We start from the raw sequence: 23,331 nt of genomic DNA, 5'->3' as shown, positions 1-23,331 counted from the left end.
AAATTAAGACCTAAAAACCCTTTTCAACCTAGCTAAAAAAATGAATATTTGATAAACTGTATTTAAAGTGGATACTAAAAAATAAATTCCTTTTAAAAAGTGGATGCTTAGCTTACAAACAGTATAAATAAAACACATTTTCAAAACTTTACAATGTGAGTGAACTGTACACTTAAAAATCATGAAAATGGTAAATTTTGTTACATATATTTTACCACAGTAAAATATTCACACCTATTGCCATCAACTATGCTAACAGGTTTACAACCTTAGTTCTAAATTTATATGCTAGCAAATGGTGAAAAACATTGTGAATATACTTTGCAACAGAAGAGGGTGGTAAAATGCTCAGGCTTTGGAGTCAAAACTTGAGTTTGACTACTGGCTTTATTACTTATGAGCTGTATTGGTGATAAGGAGCAAATTACATAAGGCATTTCTTCTTCAACAAATAATGATAACTATATCCACTCTCACAGAGGTTTTCTACAGATTTGGTAAGACACACTATCAATAAATCTGGCAATTACTAATATCAGTATGATTGCTGCTGATACTATACTATTACTATAATTTCAGAAGAAATGCTAAGGATTTTCTCAGTATTAGTAAACTCCACTTTATATAAAAATAGATTAAGTAACTCAGGAATTCTGGTTTACTTTTTAAACTGTACGCTAGTATGAATAAATAATAAACAGTAACAAAAGCTTCTGGCTTATCTGGTAAGTAATAACTATTCAAATAAAATTATAGTAAGGCAATAATACCCCAGGTTTTCTGTTCCCTTTTTAAATGACCATGGAAAGGATGTATCTGAGCTCCATCTAGTGGATAAAAGAAGAAATAAACTATAGAGTTTAGAATACTAGCTTGTAACAGTATATAATTCAAGGTAAAAAAAATTACACGAACAATTTTTTTCCTTATTATATTTTTAGGTTGATTTGAAAAAAATGAGAACTTCAAAGTATGGTTATTTCTCTGGAAAACTAGCAGCTTTAGAGTAGTCTTTATATCAAGAGGATTCTTAACTGTTCTTTCTTTATACTATATATTAGCTTACAGTCATTTGAAACGTAATTCTATAAAGTGAAGCAAAATAAAATATTATTTCCTTAGGGTCAGTTTATTTGGAATAAAAATTTTTTTTCATTTAAATAAAGATGAAAAATATTGAATAAATTATGGAAAGCAAAAAAAAGGCTAAAAACCAATTAAGGAAAAAAAATTGGACATTTAAATGGGAATATCTATATGAAATCTTTATTTACCGGCCATCCTCTAACAATCTTCTTCAAAAAGATTTTTATTCTACTTTCCCTCTAATACTTAATTATCAATTATATTGTCTCTATCACCTCTTCTGAATCTCCATAGCTACTGCCCAAGTTCAGACTCTCATCACCTCTCATCTAGCCTACTACAGTCATTTTTCTTCTGGTCTCTCTGCCTCCTCATTTGGTTCCCAGCAATCTATCATCCACACTGAACCAGGGTGATCTTTCTAAGTAGTACACCTGATTTATGACTAACCTCCTCTTTCCCAGGGCCCTCTGTATTTGGTTAGCATGCACCTCCATCTTCGGGATTAAATAATTGTGTCTTTCCTTGTGTTCATTCTGAGCTTTATATACACTTAATGCACAACACCTATCACATCGGACTACAACTGTTTCTTCCCTTCTAGGTAATGATCTCCTCGACAAAATATAAACATGATTTATCGCTTGGCACATGGTATTTCATAAATGCTTGTTGAACAAACAAATCAAATACTATCAAAGGTGGGAAGGAAGGAACAAAAGGGAAATAGTATGAGATAGTTTTTACCTGCACGAGTTCATTGAGGACAACAGCATCAAAGCCAGAAAGGTACTGCACGTAATACCTCTGCATTACAGGTCCGTATTTCCTCACATGTGCTCTAAGCTCTTCCATGTAAAATATTAATTCGGCAATGTGCCTTTTTTAAAATTTCAAGAAAAATATTTCAAATAATAAATTCATCATTATTAAAGAATATATTAGATGTCCTTGATCTATTTTTAAAAGTGTTTTTCTTGTAAAGGGCATTGTTTAATACTTAATGTCAATTACTTCCTTTTTAAATCATTTCATGAATAAAGAAATCATGGAAAGTAAAGAAAAAAAGAAGAAAGAAAAAAAGCTAAGGCTAAAAATCAATAGCAGAAAATCCAAAGTGAAAATAAGCAGGGCCGGGCACAGTGGCTCACGAATGTAATTACAGCACTTTGGGAGGCCAAGGCAGGCTGATCACTTGAGGTCAGGGGTTCAAGACTAGCCTGGCCAACATGGTAAAATCCCATCTCTACTAAAAATACAAAAATTAGCTGGGCATGGTGGTAGGTGCCTGTAATCCCAGCTACTTGGGAGGCTGAGACAGGAGAATCGCTTGAACCCAGGAGGTTGAGGTTGCAGTGAGCCAAGATGGCATCACTGCACTCCAGCCTGGGTGACAGAGTAAAACTCCGTCTCAAAAAAAAAAAATTAATTAAAAAAATAAACAGGACATGTTATAAATACAACATCAAAAAATCTCAAATAAAAGAGGATTAGCAAGAAATAAAATTTTTCTGTAAGCTCTTATTTCTCTGCTCCATTTTTCTAACTCTTATTGAGAGACTGAACTAAAATAAGACAGACATTTTAATGACACACTGAGTTGCAACTCTACAAACAGGATTTTTATTTAAATGTTTTGTGTAGTAAATAGTTTTAAAATATGAATTCCATAAGAAATATTACTGAGCATAGCAAGAAAACAAAAACTTTATCACCACAAAGCATACTACGAGAAAACAAAAGCCCTAATTTAAAACTAAAGTTGATTTTGCAGTCTAATTAATATCATCTAATGATATATTACAAATATTCCAAGCTCTTCAAAATAATTTTGCTTCAAATATAAGTCTCCAGATTCCCCAGCCCATAAATCAGAATACAGATGGTGCACAACTTACAGTGATTTGAATGTACTATCTTTCTAATTTACAATGGTGCAGACGCAATACACATTTAGCACAAATTGTACTTTGAATTTTGACTTTTTTTCCAGGCTAGCAATAGACAGTATGATACTCTCTTATGATGCTGCTGTAGTTCCCAGTCAACTATGTGATCAGAAAGATAACCAACCTATACTCTTCAGTGTACTATGTTGCCAGATAATTTTGCCCAACTGTAGCCTAATAAAAGTGTTCTGAGCACATTTAAGGTAGGCTAGGCTAAGTTCTAATGTTCAGTATATTAGGTGTACTAAATGCATTTCAACTTAACAATATTTTCAACTTACAATGGGTCTATCAGGACATAACCCCATTGTAAATCAAGAAGCATCTATATACAGAAAATAATTTTTTTAATGTTGCTAACTTACTTATCTATAAAGTCGTCTGCACTCTTCTTTGGCATGTTATCTGCATGACGAAGTAGCCAGATGATTTCATCACGGGCAAAGGATAATGCCATAAAAACAAAAAGTGCCTGTTAAAAAAAAAAAAGTGTTTATTCTTATTCAAAGATTAAAAACAAAACTGGTAATCTCTTTCTATGTGAAAAGTCATTGGCAAGAAGTGATAATATCAATTCAAAAGAGTGAAGAGACTAACAGGAGAGGACACAAGAGAACCTGTAAGTATGTATGCGAGAGAGCATGCATATAAGGGAGAAGAATGCAGGGAGGTACGATGTATGAATGTCAAGTCAGCAAATTCATTCTCTACTAAATATAAAAATCCTTTTATGTAGTCCCTGACTCAAATTTCAGTAAAATTTCATTTAGAAATGTTTTTTAAAATTTTAATATGGCACAATTATTGAAATAATAATTAAATGAATTACCTTGGGACCTAGCAATCCAGGTTGATCAGAGAGGACAGTAGCCAATTCCTTTAGTGCAGATCTTAAAAACTTGCGTCTTTCTCTGTGCATTGAACCGCTACGGGGAAAGACACCATAATAGTTTATCTGCTTATACTAAAATTATTATTGGCAGTTAAAGTAACTAGCATTACAGGTTCAACTTCCGAAGTCTTTTTTTAGGAAGCCAAAGTTCCTATAAAAATCATCTTCTATGTGTCTATCGTTAAGTGAGTTTCTAATCTTACATTTATCCTGCCTTTCTTATGTTGCTTTTTAAACTATGTTTCTTCTGTTATTCTCCATCTATCAAAATCCTACCTAACCTTCAAGACCAGCCCTTCAAGAAGCATTTCCCAACATCTAGCTATTTATTTATGAATAATTTCTCCAATTTTAGTACCATATAGCTTTAAGCACTTTATAAACTATGAAATTCTTGATGGTGACCAGGCACAGTGGCCCGTGCCTGTAATCCCAGAACTTTGGGAGGCCAACTTGCACAGATTGCCCGAGCTCAAGAGTTCGAGACCAGCCTGGGCAACATGGCAAAACCCTGTCTCTACTAAAAATGCAAAAAATTAGCCAGGTGTGGTGGGTGCCTGTAATCCCAGCTACTTGGGAGGCTGAGGCAGCAGAATCACTTGAGCCCAGGAGGCAGAGGTTGCAGTGAGCTGAGATCATGCCACTGCACTCCAGCCTGTGTGACAGAGCAAGACTCCACCTCAAAAAGAAAAAAAAAAAAAGAAAGAAAGAAATCCTTGAAGGCAAAAACTGACTAACTGTATACATTTTTGTCACTTCCATATAGAAATTAATAAATACAACTTAAATATCTGGTTATCTATATTCTTATTAAGTTATATTCCTATTAAATATACAAAACTGAATACACAAGAGCTATAGTCAATAAAGGTATTGGGATGAGATCTACTTGGCACTCTTGTTCAAAAATAGAAAGATGGGGAAAGGAAGGGATAATCATAAATATTCATATACTACGTATTTTAAAATTAAGATTAGAAAACATTCTCACATATTAACAGAAGGAAAAAAAATCATAAAATGTTCTAAGTATTCCAACTCCTCATACTACACAAAATATACACTGCTCCAAGTTTTAGAATTTAGATAGGTGCATAAATGTGTGTGTGTGTGTGTGTGTGTGTATGAATGATGCCTATGCCAAAAACCCAAGTATAAAGAATACACAACACTAGTAATTTTGCTGTGACACAGTAGATCAGTTTCAGAGGACTCAAATTAAAATCCATCCTCTCCCTGCATGACCTTAGGTTCCAACTCTAAGTTTCAGTTTTTCATCTATAGAATAAGTATGATGACATCTGTCTCAAAAGATGCACAATCTTTCATGATGCCTGATATATAGTGCTTCTGTTACTTTAATTTCAACAACAAGCTCTTTCTACTGACAATAATAAAGTCATTGTGTCACTTCCAAGAAGAAAATGAACAAATGTTATTGATTATTTTACTTCACAGGATTACTGTGAAGAGTCTGTGATGGTTATTGAGAGAAAATGTCTATAAAGTACTTGGGCCTGGCACATGGTAATGAGTCCTAGAAGTTACTACTGCTTACTACTTATAATTATTTTATTTAATAAACAGAAGAAGGAAAATAAAAATACCTTACTTGTAAAAGATCTTTATAAAAGATAGCTATGCCTATATGTCTGCCTATAGTAGGGTCTATCCCATGAAGAAATAATAATTATGTACATTTCTGCAAGTCTAGAGAGGAATTCTAACAAACTCCAAAGTACGTTATCTGCACTAGAAATCATTTTTGAAAAATTAAGCACATGTACTTCATTCAAGTAAATAAAATATGCATGAGGAATGATATAGCACAGATACGATGAGTAAAGATGGTTTAAATTCCCAATATCTATCTTATAGCCTAAACTGAAATTCTAAAACTTCCTGTGGTTTTATAGTTTTCTCTATGGAGTGATGCTTATCTTCTCTCTGCCTTATATAGAAATATTGATAGATCAAATAATATTATCTGTATATAGTACCTAAGTTCACTGGAGAAAATATTCTACATTAAGTATATCATATATGTAACAAAGTGAAATATCAAATTATTTAGAATTATTTTATGAGAAAACTGGAAAGTTGTTCAAAGATTTAAAAAACACTAATTTCTCGCTTAGGATATCTATATATTTACTAATATAAGAAACTAAAATTGAGAAAGAGGTGTACTCTTAAAAGTAAATATGTGCTGGGCACGGTGGCTCATGCCTGTAATGCCAGCACTTTGGGAGGCCAAGGAAGGCTGATCACTGAGGTCAGGAGTTCAAGACCAGCCTAGCCAACATGGTGAAAACCTGTCTCTACAAAAAATACAAAAATTAGCAGGGAATGTACGGCGGGTGCCTGTAATCCCAACAACGCAGGAGGCTGAGGCAGGAGAATTGCTTGAACCCAGGAGGTGGAGACGGCAGTGAGCCGAGATGGCATCACTGCACTCCAGCCTGGGTGACAGAGCAAGACTGTCAAAAAAAAAAAAAAACAAAACAAAAAAACAAACAAACAAAAAGGTAAATATTATCTGGAAGAGTTATAAGGATATATCAATTTTCATGTAGTACAAAAATCATATTGGTATGCAGAGCATAGTGGCAGTGAGATTATACCCAAAGTAAGAGTCCTTTGTGTGATACTTCCTTATAGCATTTTATCAACACTTCAAAAACATTTAAAACTGACTTCACTAATTCCAAGGTTCTACATATTGAGGCAATATACTTAATATTTCTCATTGACTGAAAGTCCCCCTCTTCTACTACCATATCTTGCATACTATTAATCTGTACTCACTTCAACAAAATGATGCTTTAAGAATTTTTCTTGATTAAAGCTACCACAGATAAAATAAAACTACTTACGCATGTGACACGGCTGCCTCCTTGCATTCTCTTATGTCATTAATACGTTTATTATAGCTAGGTGCAAAAACAAATTAGAACATTAGTTTAATTTGATCAATAACTGTCAAAATGAGTAAGTCTAATACTAGAAGTCAATTAAAAATGACATTATCAATTTAGAAACTGGCCCTCAAACTGGAAGTGCATGGAAGAATCTACCCACACTTTTTCCTAGCACTTAGATGTCTAGTCAAGACTTCCTTAAAAAAAAAAAAAAAGTAACATTGTATTAAATCCAACAATAAAATTAAACTTCACAATGTAGATTTTCATTTTATTAAATGTTATTACTTCCTTAAGCCCCAATGGAGACACTGAAATTATACTTCTGATGTAACTAACATCAGAAGTGATTTCCAAAAATCTGAAGTACTGACAAAGCTATCATTTCTGACTTTTTAATCAAGTCTATCTTTAAACATGAAAAAATTCTGAAAGGATATATATTAGTGATCAAAAGTAGTGACTGTTTGGATAAAAAAGTTTTGTGAAGGAGAAAACTGAGACAGAAAAGCATTTGCCGACTTTAAATTATTTTAAGAGAACTATGTATGATTTTAAGCTATGTATTTTTTTAAAAAAACTTGTTTTTCAAATAAAAAACATTTAATTAACATCAGCTTAAAGACATACAAATGCTAATAAATAATTTCATGAATAGATATAAAAACTCAAAATTCCTAAAATGTTAAAGAAAAAATATCTTCCTGACAACCTCTCTAAAAATCTCTTACACTATGGCTGGGTATGGTGGCTCACACCTGTAATCCCAGCACTTTGGGAGGCCAAGGTGGGTGGATCACTTGAGGGCAGGAGTTCAAGATCAGCTTGGCCAACATGGTGAAACCCCATCTCTACTAAAAATACAAAAATTAGTCGGGTGTGGGGGCAGGCACCTGTAATCCTAACTACTCGGGAGGCTGAGGCAGGAGAATCGCTTGATGCCGTGAGGTGGAGGTTGCAGTGAGCTGAGATCACACCACTGCACTTCAGCCTGGGTGACAGAGCGAAACTCTGTCTCAAAAATTAACAAAAAAATTAAGTAAATAAATAAAAATATCTTACACTAAAATGAACTCCAACTTCTATATTTAAGTGGTCTAAGATTTATGTATTCTTTGGGCAAATTTCCAAAATATAATAATTCTGTAATCATCACTCTCGATAATTAATATACTTTTATACTTATGGTTTGACTACGATAATTCATATTTTAAACTGAATGATCATTCACAATTAAATTAAAAATGGAAACCTCACAACTTTAAATACAGAGATTCTCAAATGATAAATTTATTATTAATAAAGCATAACAAGGACAACTGGTTTCACTGTACCATTAAATTTACTTGCACCATGCATAAGTTCACTCAATATACAGAGGCTAACTGGTTTTAAATGTTTACATATATTTAAATATGATTCTACAATGAGTTTGTCAGTATGCTAGTACATGATATTAAGAGTTTCATGATTTTCAATCTAAATCAATTAGAAAATGACAAAGCCCATCTTGTATATAATATTTCAGGGTATTCCACCATCTAAAATAAGAGCTGAAAAGTACATAGGGCACTATTTATCATATGACTGACAGATCACTGGCATAAGAATATCAGTATGGTGACAGAAATCAGAACGGTAGTCACTTGAGAAAGGAGTGGGGGGAGTGGGGACTAGGCATGGCCGTACTGACCAGAAAGAAGCACAAAAGAATTCTCCAGAGATGACGGAAATGTTCTTACATCTTGATTTAAGTGGTGATGACGCCGGAGTTTTCATTATGCAAAGTCACTGAGTTATACAACTAAGATGTATGTATTTTTCTGTTTGTATATTTTCTCTCAAAAAAGTACTCGGGAAGAAAAGGGCGGATTCCTTTAACCTCTCCAAGATACAGATAGAGGAGGTTAGAGGTGATGCTCAGGAACCTGGATTTCAATTTGCATTTCAGGGTAATTCTTATGTACACTAAAATGTGGGATATATTGGCTTAAATTTAGTGTCAGACATACACACATACATTCAAATATCTAGAAGTTTTATTTCATTTCAATTTCATTAAGTCATTATTCAACTGGATGTGAAATAAATATAGGCAAATTTCATTGTTATCTGAAGCTAGGAAGCCCAACATAAATATTCAACATAAGTACAGCAGATCCTAGATATTTTTAAAAGATTTCATAATTGCCACCAAGTCTGAATTCAGTTTGGCTTTTATATACTGGCTACAGAATCTCAAGTGGAGAGAAATAAAGTTATTAAAAATTTCAAAGAAACACATTTCAGATAATTATTTGCTGAACTGGAAATAAATGAAAATAAATCATGCGGAATACTTTCTATTATTTAAATAAAAACAACATGATTTCCTACATGCAGTGGTATGACTTCTGTAATGGTTACAATTAATCCAATTAACTATTTTTTATTGCTTCATATACTTTTACAAGTACACCCTATTCTAAAATAACACTTATAAACATTTTAAACCTCTAACATGTATATGGTACTTTCGCATCTAAAATCATATATGACTTGCAAAGGAAGACATATCTTCCTTCTCCTATATTACATGTTTTGAAAGATCAGGTAACCTCAGTTTTTTTGTTAATATGTGAAATTACCTGTAAAAAATACGATTATTAACTATCAGGATGACTGTTAAAAACAACTTCCTGGGATCTAAGTCAGATGGTATAGGCTGTATCTTCCTGCACAGTGTGACTATTCCTTTATCCCCAAAACTTCAGTAAAGATAACTCACTCACCACCCTTTTCCAAAAAAGACAAAATAAATGAAAATGCCATACCCTCGTATGTTTACAAATAAGTCTTCTGCAGCTTTGTGAATGTGGAAAACTTCATCCCGAAAGAGAGAGAGGCAAGAGCTACTTTGAAGAGCTAGTTTCCAAAGGTTCAGTGCTGTAGCGTCAGTATTTAGGATCCCATGGCACAAAATAAAGCCAACTTTAAATAAAAAGAAAAGCAAATATAAATGTAAATGTAAAAGTATTCCAATGTTTGGTGACAGTGTAGCTTTTGAAAAATACAGAAATGTAACCACGATCACTAAATTGAGGCTTCTGAGTGACAGTAACAATACATATGTATAAACCATGGTAACAACATGTTTCTTTTCCAATTATAATTTTCTGTATTCTGCAAAACCAGTTATTTGAACCTGCACTGACAAAATGGGAAAAATGTCACTTCTGGGTTATGAACCAAGTCATTTTAATAAAAGTAACATTTATAAAATATTTTCAACCAAAGATCAGAAATTTCTAATTAACTTATAATACAGTAATCATTACAGTTGTTATAATAACTTAAAAATAAAGCTTATCTTGGGGCCCGGTGTGTGGCTCATGCTTTTAATCCCAGCACTGCGGGAGGCTGAAGTGGGAGGATTGCCTGAGCCCAGGAGGCAAAGGTTGCAGTGAGCTGAGGTTGCGCCACTGCACTCCAGAATGGGTGACAGACCCTGTCTCAAAAAAAATTTTTTTAACGGCCGGGTGCTCACGCCTGTAATCCCAGCATTTTGGGAGGCCAAGGCAGGCAGATCATGAGGTTAGGAGTTCAAGACCAGCCTGACCAACATGGTGAAATCCCGTCTCTACTAAAAATACAAAAATTAGCCAGGAGTGTTGGCGCACCCAGCAATCCAGGAGGCTGAGGCAGGAAAGCCGCTTGAACCCGGGAGGCAGAAGCTGCAGTGAGCCGAGATCATGCCACTGCACTCCAGCCTGGGTGACAGAGCAAGACTCTGTCTCAAAATATATATATATAATTTACATATATATATATGTATACATACATAAAGAGAATCTACTTTCCTAATCATGAGAATAAATCATAGCATCTCACATCCTCACATTTTTAATAGCAATTTATAGTTTATTAAGTCTTCTCATATATATTATTTCAAATGATTATCCTGTGTAGTAGACAAGACAGGTGGTATTCTTTCTTTTTTTTTTTTTTCTGTTTTTGGTAGAGATGGGGTCTTGTCATGTTGACCAGGCTGGTCTCAATCTTCTGGTCTCAGGCCATCCTTCCACCTCAATCTCCCCAAGAACTGGGATTATAGGTATGAGCGACCACACCTGGTCCATATGCTTCTTATAGTTGAAGAAGTGAAGGGTCATTTACTTTACTAAAATACTATTAAAGTAATAAAGCTAGGACTTAGCCCCAATTATTCATCCTTAAAGTCCAATACTTTCAATATATTAAGTTGCTCTCTATTACATGAATTCTAAATATCTTTTTTACCTTTTGTTATCTAATCTGGAAATCCTATAGAAATGTATAATTTTATAATGCTGACTGATATCCTCTCTAGTCTTCTATACTAGGACGTAAGACCTCATCTTTCATTCACTGAACATTTACTCAGAGTCTACTATACACAAGGTTCTGTAGTGGGCCAGTTAGAAACCAGTCCCATTTTCTTTGAGACTTCCCTATGATTCTCAATAATCACTCCCATGTTTAAACTCCTATTATAGCTGTACAACTATCTTGACACTTTAACATAAAACTTGCCATTTATCTTTTGATTTTTAGTTCAAGCTTCCTTCTTGGGTCACTAGAGAAGCAAGCTAACTCTGTAGGTAGGCATATATTGTAGAGTCATACACACATATTTAACTTCTTTGACTTGAACTATACAAAAATATTTTTCATATAACAGGGCCCCTAAAACAAGCCAATTATTCAATCTGGCACACAATCAAAGAAACAGAATACATGTATGGAAGATTAAAGAGCCCTCAAGAGAAATTTTGTTTATAAAACATTATCCTCTTATGTACTTGACTTTCCACCCTAATATCAAGTGAAATCAGATTTCACTTAATGTCTTACACCTCTTTGTTCATTAACATTTACAAAATACTTGCTACTACTAATACAAAGTTTCTCTGAAAATTTTTATCACTTACAAGTTAAAAGTGTTTGTTTTTAACATACGTGTTAGGAGTTAAAGTATATTTATTTGTTTAAATTGGACCAAAAAAGGCAAATGAATTTAAAATAGACTGCCCAGGCTGGGTGTGGTGGCTCACACATGTAATCCCAACACTATGGGAGGCCAAGACGGACGGATCACTTGAGGTCAGGAGTTTGAGACCAGTTTGGCCAACATGGTGAAAACCCCATCTCTACTAAAAATACAAAAATTAGCCAAGCATGGTGGTGGGCACCTATAATCCCAACTATTTGGGAGGGTGAGGCAGGAGAAATGCTTGAACTCGGGAGGTGGAGGGTGCAGTGAGCTGAGATCATGCCACTGCACTCCAGCCTGGGTGACAGAAAAGACTCAAGTCTCAAAAAAAATAAAATAAAATAAAATAGATTGCCCAAGATTAGGGGGATGACTTATTAATTAAACTACACATCAATCTCCTTTATCAAAATTAGAATGAAAGGACAAAAAAAAATAAAAAATTTAAAAGTAGCTCTTAAAACAGAAGACCAAGTCTTGACAAGAAAGTTAAAGAAAATCTTTGAAGGCAGAAAACAGATAAAATTGTACTATCAATATAAAAAACAAGGCAGAAATTAGTAATCCAAAACTCTGGAGATAAGGAAAAAAAATCTTTCCTAAGGAGTCTCCCAAGTCCAATCAATAGACCCAAAAATGAACCCTAAAATACGTATCAGGATAATTAATTTTACAACTGTACTTCAAGTGCTGGGTCCTCAACATTCTAGGTCCTGCACAACTCTTAGCATCGGGCTATAATCTAGAGCAGTGATTCTTAAACTTCAGCTTGCACCAGAATCACTGAGAAAGTACATTAAACAGATTGTTAAGATCCATCCGCAGAGTTTCTGTTTAGTAGGTCTTGGGTGGGGAAGATTCTGCATATCTAAGAAGCTCCTAGGTGTTGCTGATGTTGCTGGTCCAGGAACCACACTTTGAACTAATCCAGAACAAAGCTCCAAAGAAAGTAGACTACCTACTGAAGAAAAATCCTAGTCTGGGTAGTAGTTCCAAAAAGAGAAGTGCAGAATTTGAGGCAACTCCTAACCTCCATATTAGCTCTACTCAGGGTTCAAATACATGAAAGAAGCAAAATTCATTCCTTATTTTGGCAACTGTGGTTATCCCAAATCTGCCTTCTCCATGCCCATATATTCCCCATTAGGGTAGCCTGCTTCCTGATCGACCTACTGGCTCATTACACAAACTCATGCCATCAGCATTCCCGTTTAAAATAAAGACTAGTAGGAAGTAATCCTGTGTAACTCCAGAGGTCACTAATGACAGCTAACTCTACTAATTAACTCAATTATTCAGCTGTACATCCATAAGCACAAAACAACTAACAATTACCACACAACTGAGCAAGATCAAAACTCTGAAAGCTGTTTTTCTAAATAAACTATGAGACAAAGCATGAAAATTTCATTTATCTTTATAGAAGAAAATATAAATATCACAAACCTGGTCAATGTAAAAAATAATATAATTAATAAAAATAGCTAAGGCCAGATAGTATTGTTAAATTTCCCCTCTTTCATACTAAAAACAACACTACTCAAAGTATCAATCCATAATGAGACTAAGTATTGGAACAGGGTATTTAGAAATTTTCATAAATATTTCACGGTGATTTTGGAGTAGAAACCTAATAATCTGTTAGACTGAATCTAGTAATAAAAACTATGAGCTTGTATTTTATGTCTTTATTACTTCATTTTTCTGGTAATTCTAGTAATTCATTTTCTTTATTTTATTAAAGGATCAATCTAAAAAATATTAAAGAAGAAAAACTAGTCCTTCACCATAGTTTGAGAAACACTGTAATAAAAAGTCAACAAATACAGTCATCTCTCAATGTAGGGGATTGGTTCCAGGACCATCAACAGATACCAAAATCTGTGGATGCTGAAGTTCCTCATATAAAATGGTGTAGTATTTACATATAACCTACACACTTCCTCCTGCATAATTTAAATCACCTCCAGATTACTTGTAATACCTAATACAATACCTACACATCACTTCAGTTGTGTGAACTGAATGTAATACTCATTATGCAGTAAGTTTTGCTTTTTGGACCTTTGTGAAATTTTTTCCCGTATTTTAATCGGCTGTTGACTGAATCTCTGGATGCAGAACCCCAGGATATAAAGGGCCAACTCTATTCTATAAAGGTTAATAAATCAAAAACAAAACCTGTAAGAATGAAAAAACACAAACACTTCAAAATTATTCCCCTGTGGCAGTGAGCTTAGGGGTGAGTAGGAGGAATTTATCTATATTACAGAAATTCTCATTCTGTATTAAACCTGTATGTCTCCATGGAATAGTACACAGCCATAAAAAAAAATGAAATCATATCCTTTGCAGTAACATGGACGGAGATGGAGGTCATTATCCTTTGGAAACTAAGGCAGGAACAGAAAACCAAATACTACACATTCTTACTTATAAGTGGCAGCTAAACACTGAGTATACATGGGCAAAAGAAAGGAACCATAGACACCAGGGACTACTTGAAGGTTGGAATTTTAAAAAAAGACCTATTAGGTACTATGCTTACTACCTGGGTGACAAAATAATCTGTACACCAAACCCCCATGACATGCAATTTACCTATATAACAAACCTGCACATGTACCCATGAACCTAAAAGTTTAAATAAATAAAATCTCTTTTGAAGCTGATAAACAGCTTAAAAGCAAATACAACAAGCTATTAGAAGTCATAGAAACTTGGTAGTAGATTTATGGGTGTTCACTCTACAATTATTTCAACTTTCTTGATGTTCACAATAAAATGAAGGAAAACAAAAAAAACTTGTGCCTATTTCTCATAGTTTGTAACCTTCTTAGAAGCAGAAACTAGTACTTTTATCTCCTATGCATCTAAAAAAACTGCCAAACATACGAGTAATTTATTAAATTGAAGTGAATTAAAACCAAAAACTTTAAGTGAACAGATGTGATATTTAAATAATCATTAAAAGCAAAACCAAAATTTAGTTTTGAAGGTTACATTGAAAGGCAATATAACGTAGCCCATGAGCCTTGGAGTTAGGCTGGGTTCTTATCTTGTCTTTGTCACTCACTAGCTGTGTGGCCTAAACTTTAGATTCCCCAGCTTTAAAACAGACTACCTGGCCGGGTGCAGTGGCTCACACCTATAATCCCAGCACTGTGGGAGACTGAGGCAGGCAGATCACCTGACGTCAGGAGTTTGAGACCAGCCTGACCAATATGGTGAAACCCCCGCCTCTGCTAAATATACAAAAATTAGCCAGGCGTGGTAATGTGTGCCTGTTGTCCCAGCTACTCGGGAGGCTGAGACAGGATAACTGCTTGAACCTAGGAGGCGAAGGTTGCAGTGAGCCGAGATTGTGCCACTGCACTCCAGCCTGGGTGACAGAGCAAGACTTCATCTCAAAGCAAAAAAAAAAAAAAAAAAAAAAAAAAGAAAAAAAAGAAAAAAAAGAAAAAAAAAACCCACAGACTATCTACTCTGATAGGATCAATATGAGGACTGAAAGAGGTAATGGACATAGATGGGTTAGCACAATGCTAAGCAGAGGTAGTAACCACGTCACCTGCTATTTTTCTCTAAACCATAAAGCCTGGGGAGTAATCATAACACTAACCCATTTTACTTACAGATAATCCACTTTTCCATTGCATCCAAAGAGAGGTATTCACAAGGCATCTTAAAAAGAGAATATACACATTTGCAGTTAAAAGAAATTCTAAAAAATATTCCATATTCAGCCACTCTCCTCTCTTTCTCCTGATAACTTACTACCCAATTCTTCGCCCAAACACTACCACAACAAGTTTAAAGAGTTGGATAAAAGTTTTATTATCTATACTGAAACTTGCAGTCAATAAATAACAATGAGAGGTGTGCCCCTTTCACATCTGCATACCCGCAAACCTCTTTAAAAAACACTGTTGCTAATTATCTTTAATCCGGTAAATGACAACTTATCAATGTCTCAAGCCTATTTCAAAGTTTACAATATTCCAAAAGATAAAATTTTCATCAAGTTAAAAGACATTTATGTGTCTGAATGCTCACTGTCTCACCAAAATCAGTAGCTATGTGTGTGTATTCTCCATATGTGTGACACCTATGTTCATAAATACAGAGAATAGACTGAAAAAATATAATGGAATATAACAAAGATTTTGTCTACTTGGTTCTACTTGGTGAGATTTGGGGTGATTTTTGTTTTTGCTTTATACTTCAAATTTTTCTACCATGATAAAGCAAAACAAACTTTTAAACTTTAAAGAAAAAAGTACTCATACTATTCACCATATTAATTTATCACCAGTTTTCATTAACACTCTAAAGCTAAAAAGTCTGAACATTATGACTTAAGTAATGAACATTTTATAATGAACTTCAACTAATAAGCTAATGCTAATTAGAAACAAACTGCAACAGCACTGCTGAACTATTATTTTTTTAAAGTCACTTTATTTTCATTCAAAAGAGAAAAATAGAACCATACAGTGTCGGACTGCGCTGGATTAAGCATTGTACTAGGTGCACTGATGAGGCTCAATAGCTGGGCATTTCTCCACTGGTCAGCTGAAAGATTCCTTCGAGGATATACCATTTGAAGAGAAATTAGTGCATCTGAAAGAGACTAATTAAAATACGAAAAAAAAGCTGAAGAATAATTTTTTTCCTTTTCTGTTTACATTCCAGCTATAATTGCTGTGTGCTTCTAACTATACCATCATAAAACAACACAGTCTAATTATAGCCATGCTCCTTATAATATCTGAGTTGGGTTGTGGCTCCTCTCTAGAATTTTTTTACTAATGTTATAAAAGCTACACAGATTCTGCGTTTTTGAGCAAAAGCTTAGGTCAGAAACTCATGTGATTTTCTTAAAGGTTAAAATATGTGGCAATCTTGGGAACTTTATTCCAAAAGGGATAGAGAGCCCACTGTCATCTTTTGGTCAATACAAGTTTCCATTCTGATAGTTCTAAAAGCAAAAGACTTCAGGGTTATACGACTAAGCGTTAATAAAACTCAACATGCTTTATATTTCTCTAAAGAATGTCTTATAAAAATAGTACACTGTACCTCATCTTAATAAATTACTTCTCTTTATCAACAGGTTTGTTGATTACAGCTTTATTATCAAGGTATTTAACGTTTCATCTCAACTGTTTCATAAATGTCTTTTGCTATTAATCCCTGCTTCCTAAAAATTCTGTAAAGAGGGATTCTTTTTTTTTTTGAGACGGAGTCTCGCTCTTTCGCCCAGGCTGGAGTGCAGTGGTGCGATCTCGGCTCACTGCAAGCTCTGCCTCCCAGGTTCACGCCATTCTCCTGCCTCAGCCTCCGGAGTAGCTGGAACTATAGGCGCCCGCCACCACACTCAGCTAATTTTTGTATTTTTAGTAGAGACAGGGTTTCACCGTGTTAGCCAGGATGGTCTTGATCTCCTGACCTCGTGATCCGCCCGCATCGGCCTCCCTAAGTGTTGGGATTACAGGCGTGGGCCACCGGGTCTGGCCGTAAGAGTGATTCTTTAATCTGACTGCACACAGAATGCCAGAGAAGTCTGTTCTGAATACAGAATACAGGGCTCCAACTGAAATTTAGTAAACCTGAACCTCTGGAAACAGAACCCCACAATCTACCATTTTATTAAGCTACACAAAGTGATTCTGATGTAGCCAACGAAGAATGTTTTAAAAATTAAATAATGTAGTTTTTTAAATCCTGGGAAATTTGGGAGGTTGTATGTTATGGGAATTTACCACTTCCTCTAGATTTTCTAGTTTGTGTGTACAGAGATGTTCCTAGGAGTCTCTGATAATCTTTTGTATTTCTGTGGGATTAGTTGTGATACTACCTTCTCATTTGATTGTGGTTATTTGCATCTTCTCTCTTTTTTCCTTGTTAATCTAGCTAGGAGTCTGTCAACCTTATTGGCAATCCTTTCAAAGAACTAACTTTTTGTTTCGTTGATCCTTTGTATGGTTTTTGGGTCTCAATTTCATTTAGCTCTGCTGTGATTGTGGTTATTTATTTTCATTGCAGGCTTTAAGTTTAGTTCATTCTTCTTTTTCCGTTCTTATAAGTGCAAGGTTAGGTTATTAATTTGAGCTATTTTTATCATCTTTTTAGTGCCATAAACTTTTAACACGGCTTTTGCCACATTCCAGAGGTTTCAGTATGTTGTGTTGCTATTTTCATTTGTTTCAAAGAATTTTTTTATTTCTGCCCTAATTTCATTATTTACCCAAGTCATTCAGGATAAAATTGTTTAGTTTCCAAGTATTTGTGTGGATTTGAGAATTCCTCTTGGTATTGACTTCTATTTTTACTCCAGTATGGTCTGAGAAGATGCTTGGCATGATTTTAATTTATTGAGATTTGCTTTATAAAACCAGGAATAAACAGAAATCCTGAACAGACCAATAATGAGCAATTAAATTGAATCAGTAATAAAATATCTACCAACCAGAAAAAGCCATGGGCCACACAGATTCACAGCTGAACTCTACCAGACACATAATCCTATTGAAACTATTTCAAAAAGTTGAGGGGAAGGGGTTCCTCCTTACCATTCTATGAGTCCCAGTATCGTCTTGGTACCAAAATCTCGCAAAAATACAACAACAAAAAAAGAAAACTACAGGCCAATATCCCTGATGAACATAGACACAAAAATCCTCAACAAAATACTCACAAACCAAATCCACAGGACATCAAAAAGTTAATTCACCATGATTAAGTGGGCTTTATTCCTGGGATGCAAGGTTGGTTCAACATAAGCAAATCAATAAATGTGATTAACCACATAAACAAAAATTTTTAAAACACCACATGATCATCTCAATAGATGCAGAAAAAGCATTTGATAAAATCCAATATCCCTTCATGATAAAACTTTCAACTAACTAGGCATCAAAGGAACATACTTCAAATAAGCAATGCCATCTATGACAAACCCATAGCCAATATACGAAATGGGCAAAAGCTAGAAGCTTTCCCCTAAGAACTGGAACAAGACAAGGGTGTCTGTACTCCTACCACTTCTATTCAACATAGGACTGAAAGTCCTAGCCAGAGCAATCAAGCAAGAGAAAGAAATAAAAGGCATCCAAATAGAAAAAAAGGAAGTCAAATTATCTCTGTTCACTGACAATATAATTCTATACCTAGAAAACTAAATGACTTCGGTGAAGTCTCAGGATACAAAAATCAACATACAAAAACTAGCAGTATTTCTATACACCAATAACATTCAAGCTGAGGACTCAAGAATACAATCCTGGCCAGGCATGGTGGCTCACACCTATAATCCCAGCACTTTGGGAGGCCAAGGAGGGCTGATTACCTGAGGTCTGGAGTTTGAGACAAGCCTGGTCAACATTATGAAACCCCATCTCTACTAAAAATACAAAAATTAGCTGGGTGTGGTGACAGGCACCTGTAATCCCAGCTACTGAGGAGGCAAAGGCAGGAGAATTGCTTGAACCCAGGAGGTGGGGGTTGCGGTGAGCCAAGAGCCAAGATGGCACCACTGCACTCCAGCCTGGGTGACAAGAGTGAGACTCCATCAAAAAAAAAAAAAAAAAAAAAAGGAAGGAAGGAAGGAAGGAAGGGCAAGCAATCCCACTTACAATAGCCACAAAAAAAAAAAACCAACTAGGAATACACCTAACCAAGGAGGTGAAACCTCTCTAAGAGAAGAACTAGAAAACGGTGCTGAAAGAAATCACAGATAACACAAATAAATGGAAAAGCATTCTATGCTCATGGGCTGGAGGAATCAATATCATCAAAATGACCATAATGCCCAAAGCAATTTAAAGATTCAACACTATTCCAATCAAATTACTGTCATTTTTCACGGAATTAGAAAAATCTATCCTAAAATATATATGGAACCAAAAAACAGCCTGAATAGCAAAGGCAAAATAAAGAGACAACTTACAGAATGGGAGAAAATAACTGCAAACTATGTACCCAACATAGGACTAATATCCAGAATCTATACGGAACTTAAATCAACAAGAAGAAATCAAACCACCCCATTAAAATGTGGGCAAAGGACGTGAATAAACACTTCTCAAAAGAATACATATAACCAGCCAACAAACATATGAAAAAATGCTCAACATCACTAATCATAAGAGAGATGCAAATCAAAACCACTGGTAAAATGGGATACCATCTTATACCAGTCAGAATGGCAATTATTAAAAAGTCAAAAAAATAACAGATGTTGGCAAGGCTACTGGAGAAAAGGAAATGCTTATACACTGTTGGTGGTAATGCAAATTAATTCAAACCCTGTGGAAAGCAGTTTGATGACTTCTGAAAGAACCAAAAATAGAATTACCATTCAACCCAGCAATTTCATTACTGGGTAGATGCTCAAAGGAAAATAAACTGTTCTACCAAAAACACACTTGCACTCGTATGTTCACTGCAGCTCTATTCACAATAGCAAAGACATGGAATCAACCTAGGTGCCCATCAACACTGGACTGGATAAAGAGAGTGTGGTATATATGCACAATGGAACACTATGCAGCCATAAAAAGAAACAAAATCATGTCTTTCTGCAGCAACATGGATGGAACTGGAGGCCATTATCAAAAGCGATTTAATGCAGAAACGGAAAACCAAATACTGATTGTACTCACTTATAAGGGGAAGCTAAACATTGGGTACACATGGACACAAAGAAACAACAGACACTGGGGACTCCAAAAGTGGGAAGGAGGGGGATAAGAACTGAAAAACTACCTATTGGGTACCATGTTCACTACTTTGAAAACGGGATCATTAGAAGCCCAAACCTAGCATCACACAATATACTCATTTAACAAACCTGAACACGTACCCCATGAATCTAAACAAGAAACAGAAAAACAAACCCTGGCAAATAAACAATAGTGTTTTATAAAAATTCTAAGGTATCATAGAATATTAGAAAAAAATCAAGATTGGAAAATAAGTGGTCTAAATTTGAATGAATTGTCCTATGTAATTATCAATAACCTACTATATACTGAATATGTTAATGTGCTAATGACTATATAGAACTTAAAAAGATAGCTGAGAGCCTAGCTTGGAATTTTCAAGAGGCTGTCAAGGAAATTTTCAACACCTAAGTGGATAAAGAACCAAATCTAAAATAGCTAAATAAAAACAAGACCATACATGATTAGGGAAAAATCCTAAACAGATCCAGAGAGAAAAGAGGAGCGGAATAGAAAAGACAGTTCCGGGTGGGGAAAAACCACTACTGATATTAGAGATAGGAGATGACCATAATATGTGCAGCATTTTGAGGAATTCTGATACTTCCAACTAAAATGCTGATTTTTTTAAATTTCAAAACTGATGCCATCTACTAGCTTCTTACAAACTAATGATTCAACCAGTTCCAAGACAGAAAACCTATATAAATTTGTGTATAATGTAGCTATGCAAATCTGGAAAAAATTATTCAGAATTTTCATGGGAGTAAAAAAATTCAAAGAAAATTATTGGTGCTAACTGTATGTCAAGAAAAAAGCACAGTGGCCAGGCGCAGTGGCTCATGCCTGTAATCCTAGCACTTCAGCAAGCTGAGGTGGGTGGATTGCCTGAGCTCAGGAGTTTGAGACCAGCCTGGGAAATATGGCGAAACCCTGTCACTACTAAAAATACAAAAAATTAGCCAGCCATGGTAGTGCATGCCTGTAATCCCAGCTACTCTCGAGGCAGGGGCAGGAGAATCACAAGCCCGGGCGGCGGAAGTTGCAGTGAGCTGAGATTGCACCACTGCGTTCCAGCTGGGGCGACAGAGCGAGACGCTGCCTCAAAGAAAGAAAAAAGCGGCCGGGCACGGTGGCTCATGCTTGTAATCCCAGCACTTTGGGAGGCCGAGGCGGGCAGATCACGAGGTCAGGAGATCTAGACCACGGTGAAACCCCATCTCTACTAAAAATACAAAAAATTAGCCGGGCGTGGTGGCGGGCGCCTGTAGTCCCAGCTACTCGGAGAGGCTGAGGCAGGAGAATGGCGTGAACCCGGGAGGCGGAGGTTGCAGTGAGCCGAGACTGCGCCACTGCACTCCAGCCTGGGCGACAGAGCGAGACTCCATCTCAAAAAAAAAAAAAAAAAAGAAAAAGAAAAAGAAAAAAGCACAGACTCACACAAGGTAAATCGTTTAACTTTCATGATTCAAAGAGAACAATGTAGACCAAGATCCTAGTATCCTGGGCTTCAGTTCTAGTTTTGCCACTATTGTTACCAAATGACTTACCTTGTCATGATACTGCTCCAGACCTTAATCCTTAGCTATAAATAATGAGATTGGATGAGATACCTATGAATTTCCTTGAAGTGTTCAGAAACTACCATTCTGTGAATCAGCCCTTCTGCAGAGAATCCATAATGACAAGACTACTTACAACCAAAATTATTTCATTAAGAACTATTTTTAATATCTCTTAAAAGATAGTCATTTCAAATCATTTTCATAAAACCCCTGTCTTTTTTTATTAAGAGACTATAATAAAGTTAAAATTTATCAAACACTGTACTTTTTAATGAATTCATTTAATTCTCATAAGAACCATATGAAATAAGTGCTATTATTATTCCATTTTTACTGATAAGAAAACTGAGGTATCATGAGGTTAGTTAAGTAACTCGACAAATATTATACTATAATTTGCAGAATTTCTATTAAAACCCATTAGTGTGAGAACAGACCCTCTCAAATACCATATAGTAAATCCTATTGTTTAGTGCTATATTAAAATCTAAAAAACTATAATGAAATCAATCAATATATTCTTGAGTCTCTATATACTATTCTGAATCTCATTAATTAGTTCTGTCTATAATTAGATAAAAGACACATAACTATTACTTATATTCCATTATAGTATTTTTCAAAAAGAAGATTATCCCTTTATCCAACCATCCATCCTCATGCTATGTTATATGCCCACTCTCTCATATGCCTAACAACTGCCTCTTACCTTGCTATGGGGTACAAATTCTTCCATCATCTTCTTTAAAGGGTTTTCATAATCCACAATCATCTGGCCAAGGCGTGGGTATTCTCTGTCACTTAAAACAGACATATCAAATTTCAATGAGTTGTAATCCATCAAACCGAGCATTTTAGAAAGACTTTTATAATGCACATCTACCTTGCTCCATGAGTCATTTCATGGGCATAGTTGTATAATCCAATGATTGCCTTCCTTTCTTCAATTCGAGACAGCAGTATCATTAGTGTTGTATAGGTTATAATTAAATCTAAGTAGTTCTTTGTTAAATCAAAGTTTACAGTCTAGGAGAAAAAAAAATCAAGTTCAACTACTTCCTATTTCTTAAAATTTTAAACACATACAAAATCTTCATAGAAGCTATTGAGAGCTAATAATTTTCTGTATTTATTTTATCCCCATTCTAAAATGCTAATTCCTTTCACTAAAAGCACATCTA

General features: G+C 35.0%; 1 protein-coding gene across 4 annotated transcripts in view; it reads right to left on the bottom strand.

Moving 5' to 3' along the window:
- NCKAP1 (NCK associated protein 1) overlaps positions 1 to 23,331 on the bottom strand; it is a 117,004-nt gene that overhangs the window by 58,062 nt on the left and 35,611 nt on the right. For all 4 annotated transcript variants that reach the window (XM_032755210.2, XM_032755211.2, XM_032755212.2 and 1 more), the window contains 9 exons: positions 23,034 to 23,176; positions 22,860 to 22,950; positions 16,355 to 16,492; positions 15,495 to 15,543; positions 9,662 to 9,818; positions 6,804 to 6,860; positions 3,865 to 3,961; positions 3,401 to 3,507; positions 1,834 to 1,966 (listed from right to left, as the gene is read on the bottom strand). In XM_032755210.2, coding sequence (XP_032611101.1) covers positions 1,834 to 1,966; positions 3,401 to 3,507; positions 3,865 to 3,961; positions 6,804 to 6,860; positions 9,662 to 9,818; positions 15,495 to 15,543; positions 16,355 to 16,492; positions 22,860 to 22,950; positions 23,034 to 23,176 — 972 coding nt within the window. The remainder of the gene's footprint in view (positions 1 to 1,833; positions 1,967 to 3,400; positions 3,508 to 3,864; positions 3,962 to 6,803; positions 6,861 to 9,661; positions 9,819 to 15,494; positions 15,544 to 16,354; positions 16,493 to 22,859; positions 22,951 to 23,033; positions 23,177 to 23,331) is intronic.

The sequence above is a fragment of the Hylobates moloch genome, unplaced genomic scaffold (genome assembly GCF_009828535.3).
Source record: "Hylobates moloch isolate HMO894 unplaced genomic scaffold, HMol_V3 SCAFFOLD_1, whole genome shotgun sequence".
Lineage (NCBI taxonomy): Eukaryota > Metazoa > Chordata > Mammalia > Primates > Hylobatidae > Hylobates > Hylobates moloch.
Note: the sequence above shows the minus strand (reverse complement) of the source record. Positions and strands in the feature narration are given on the sequence as shown.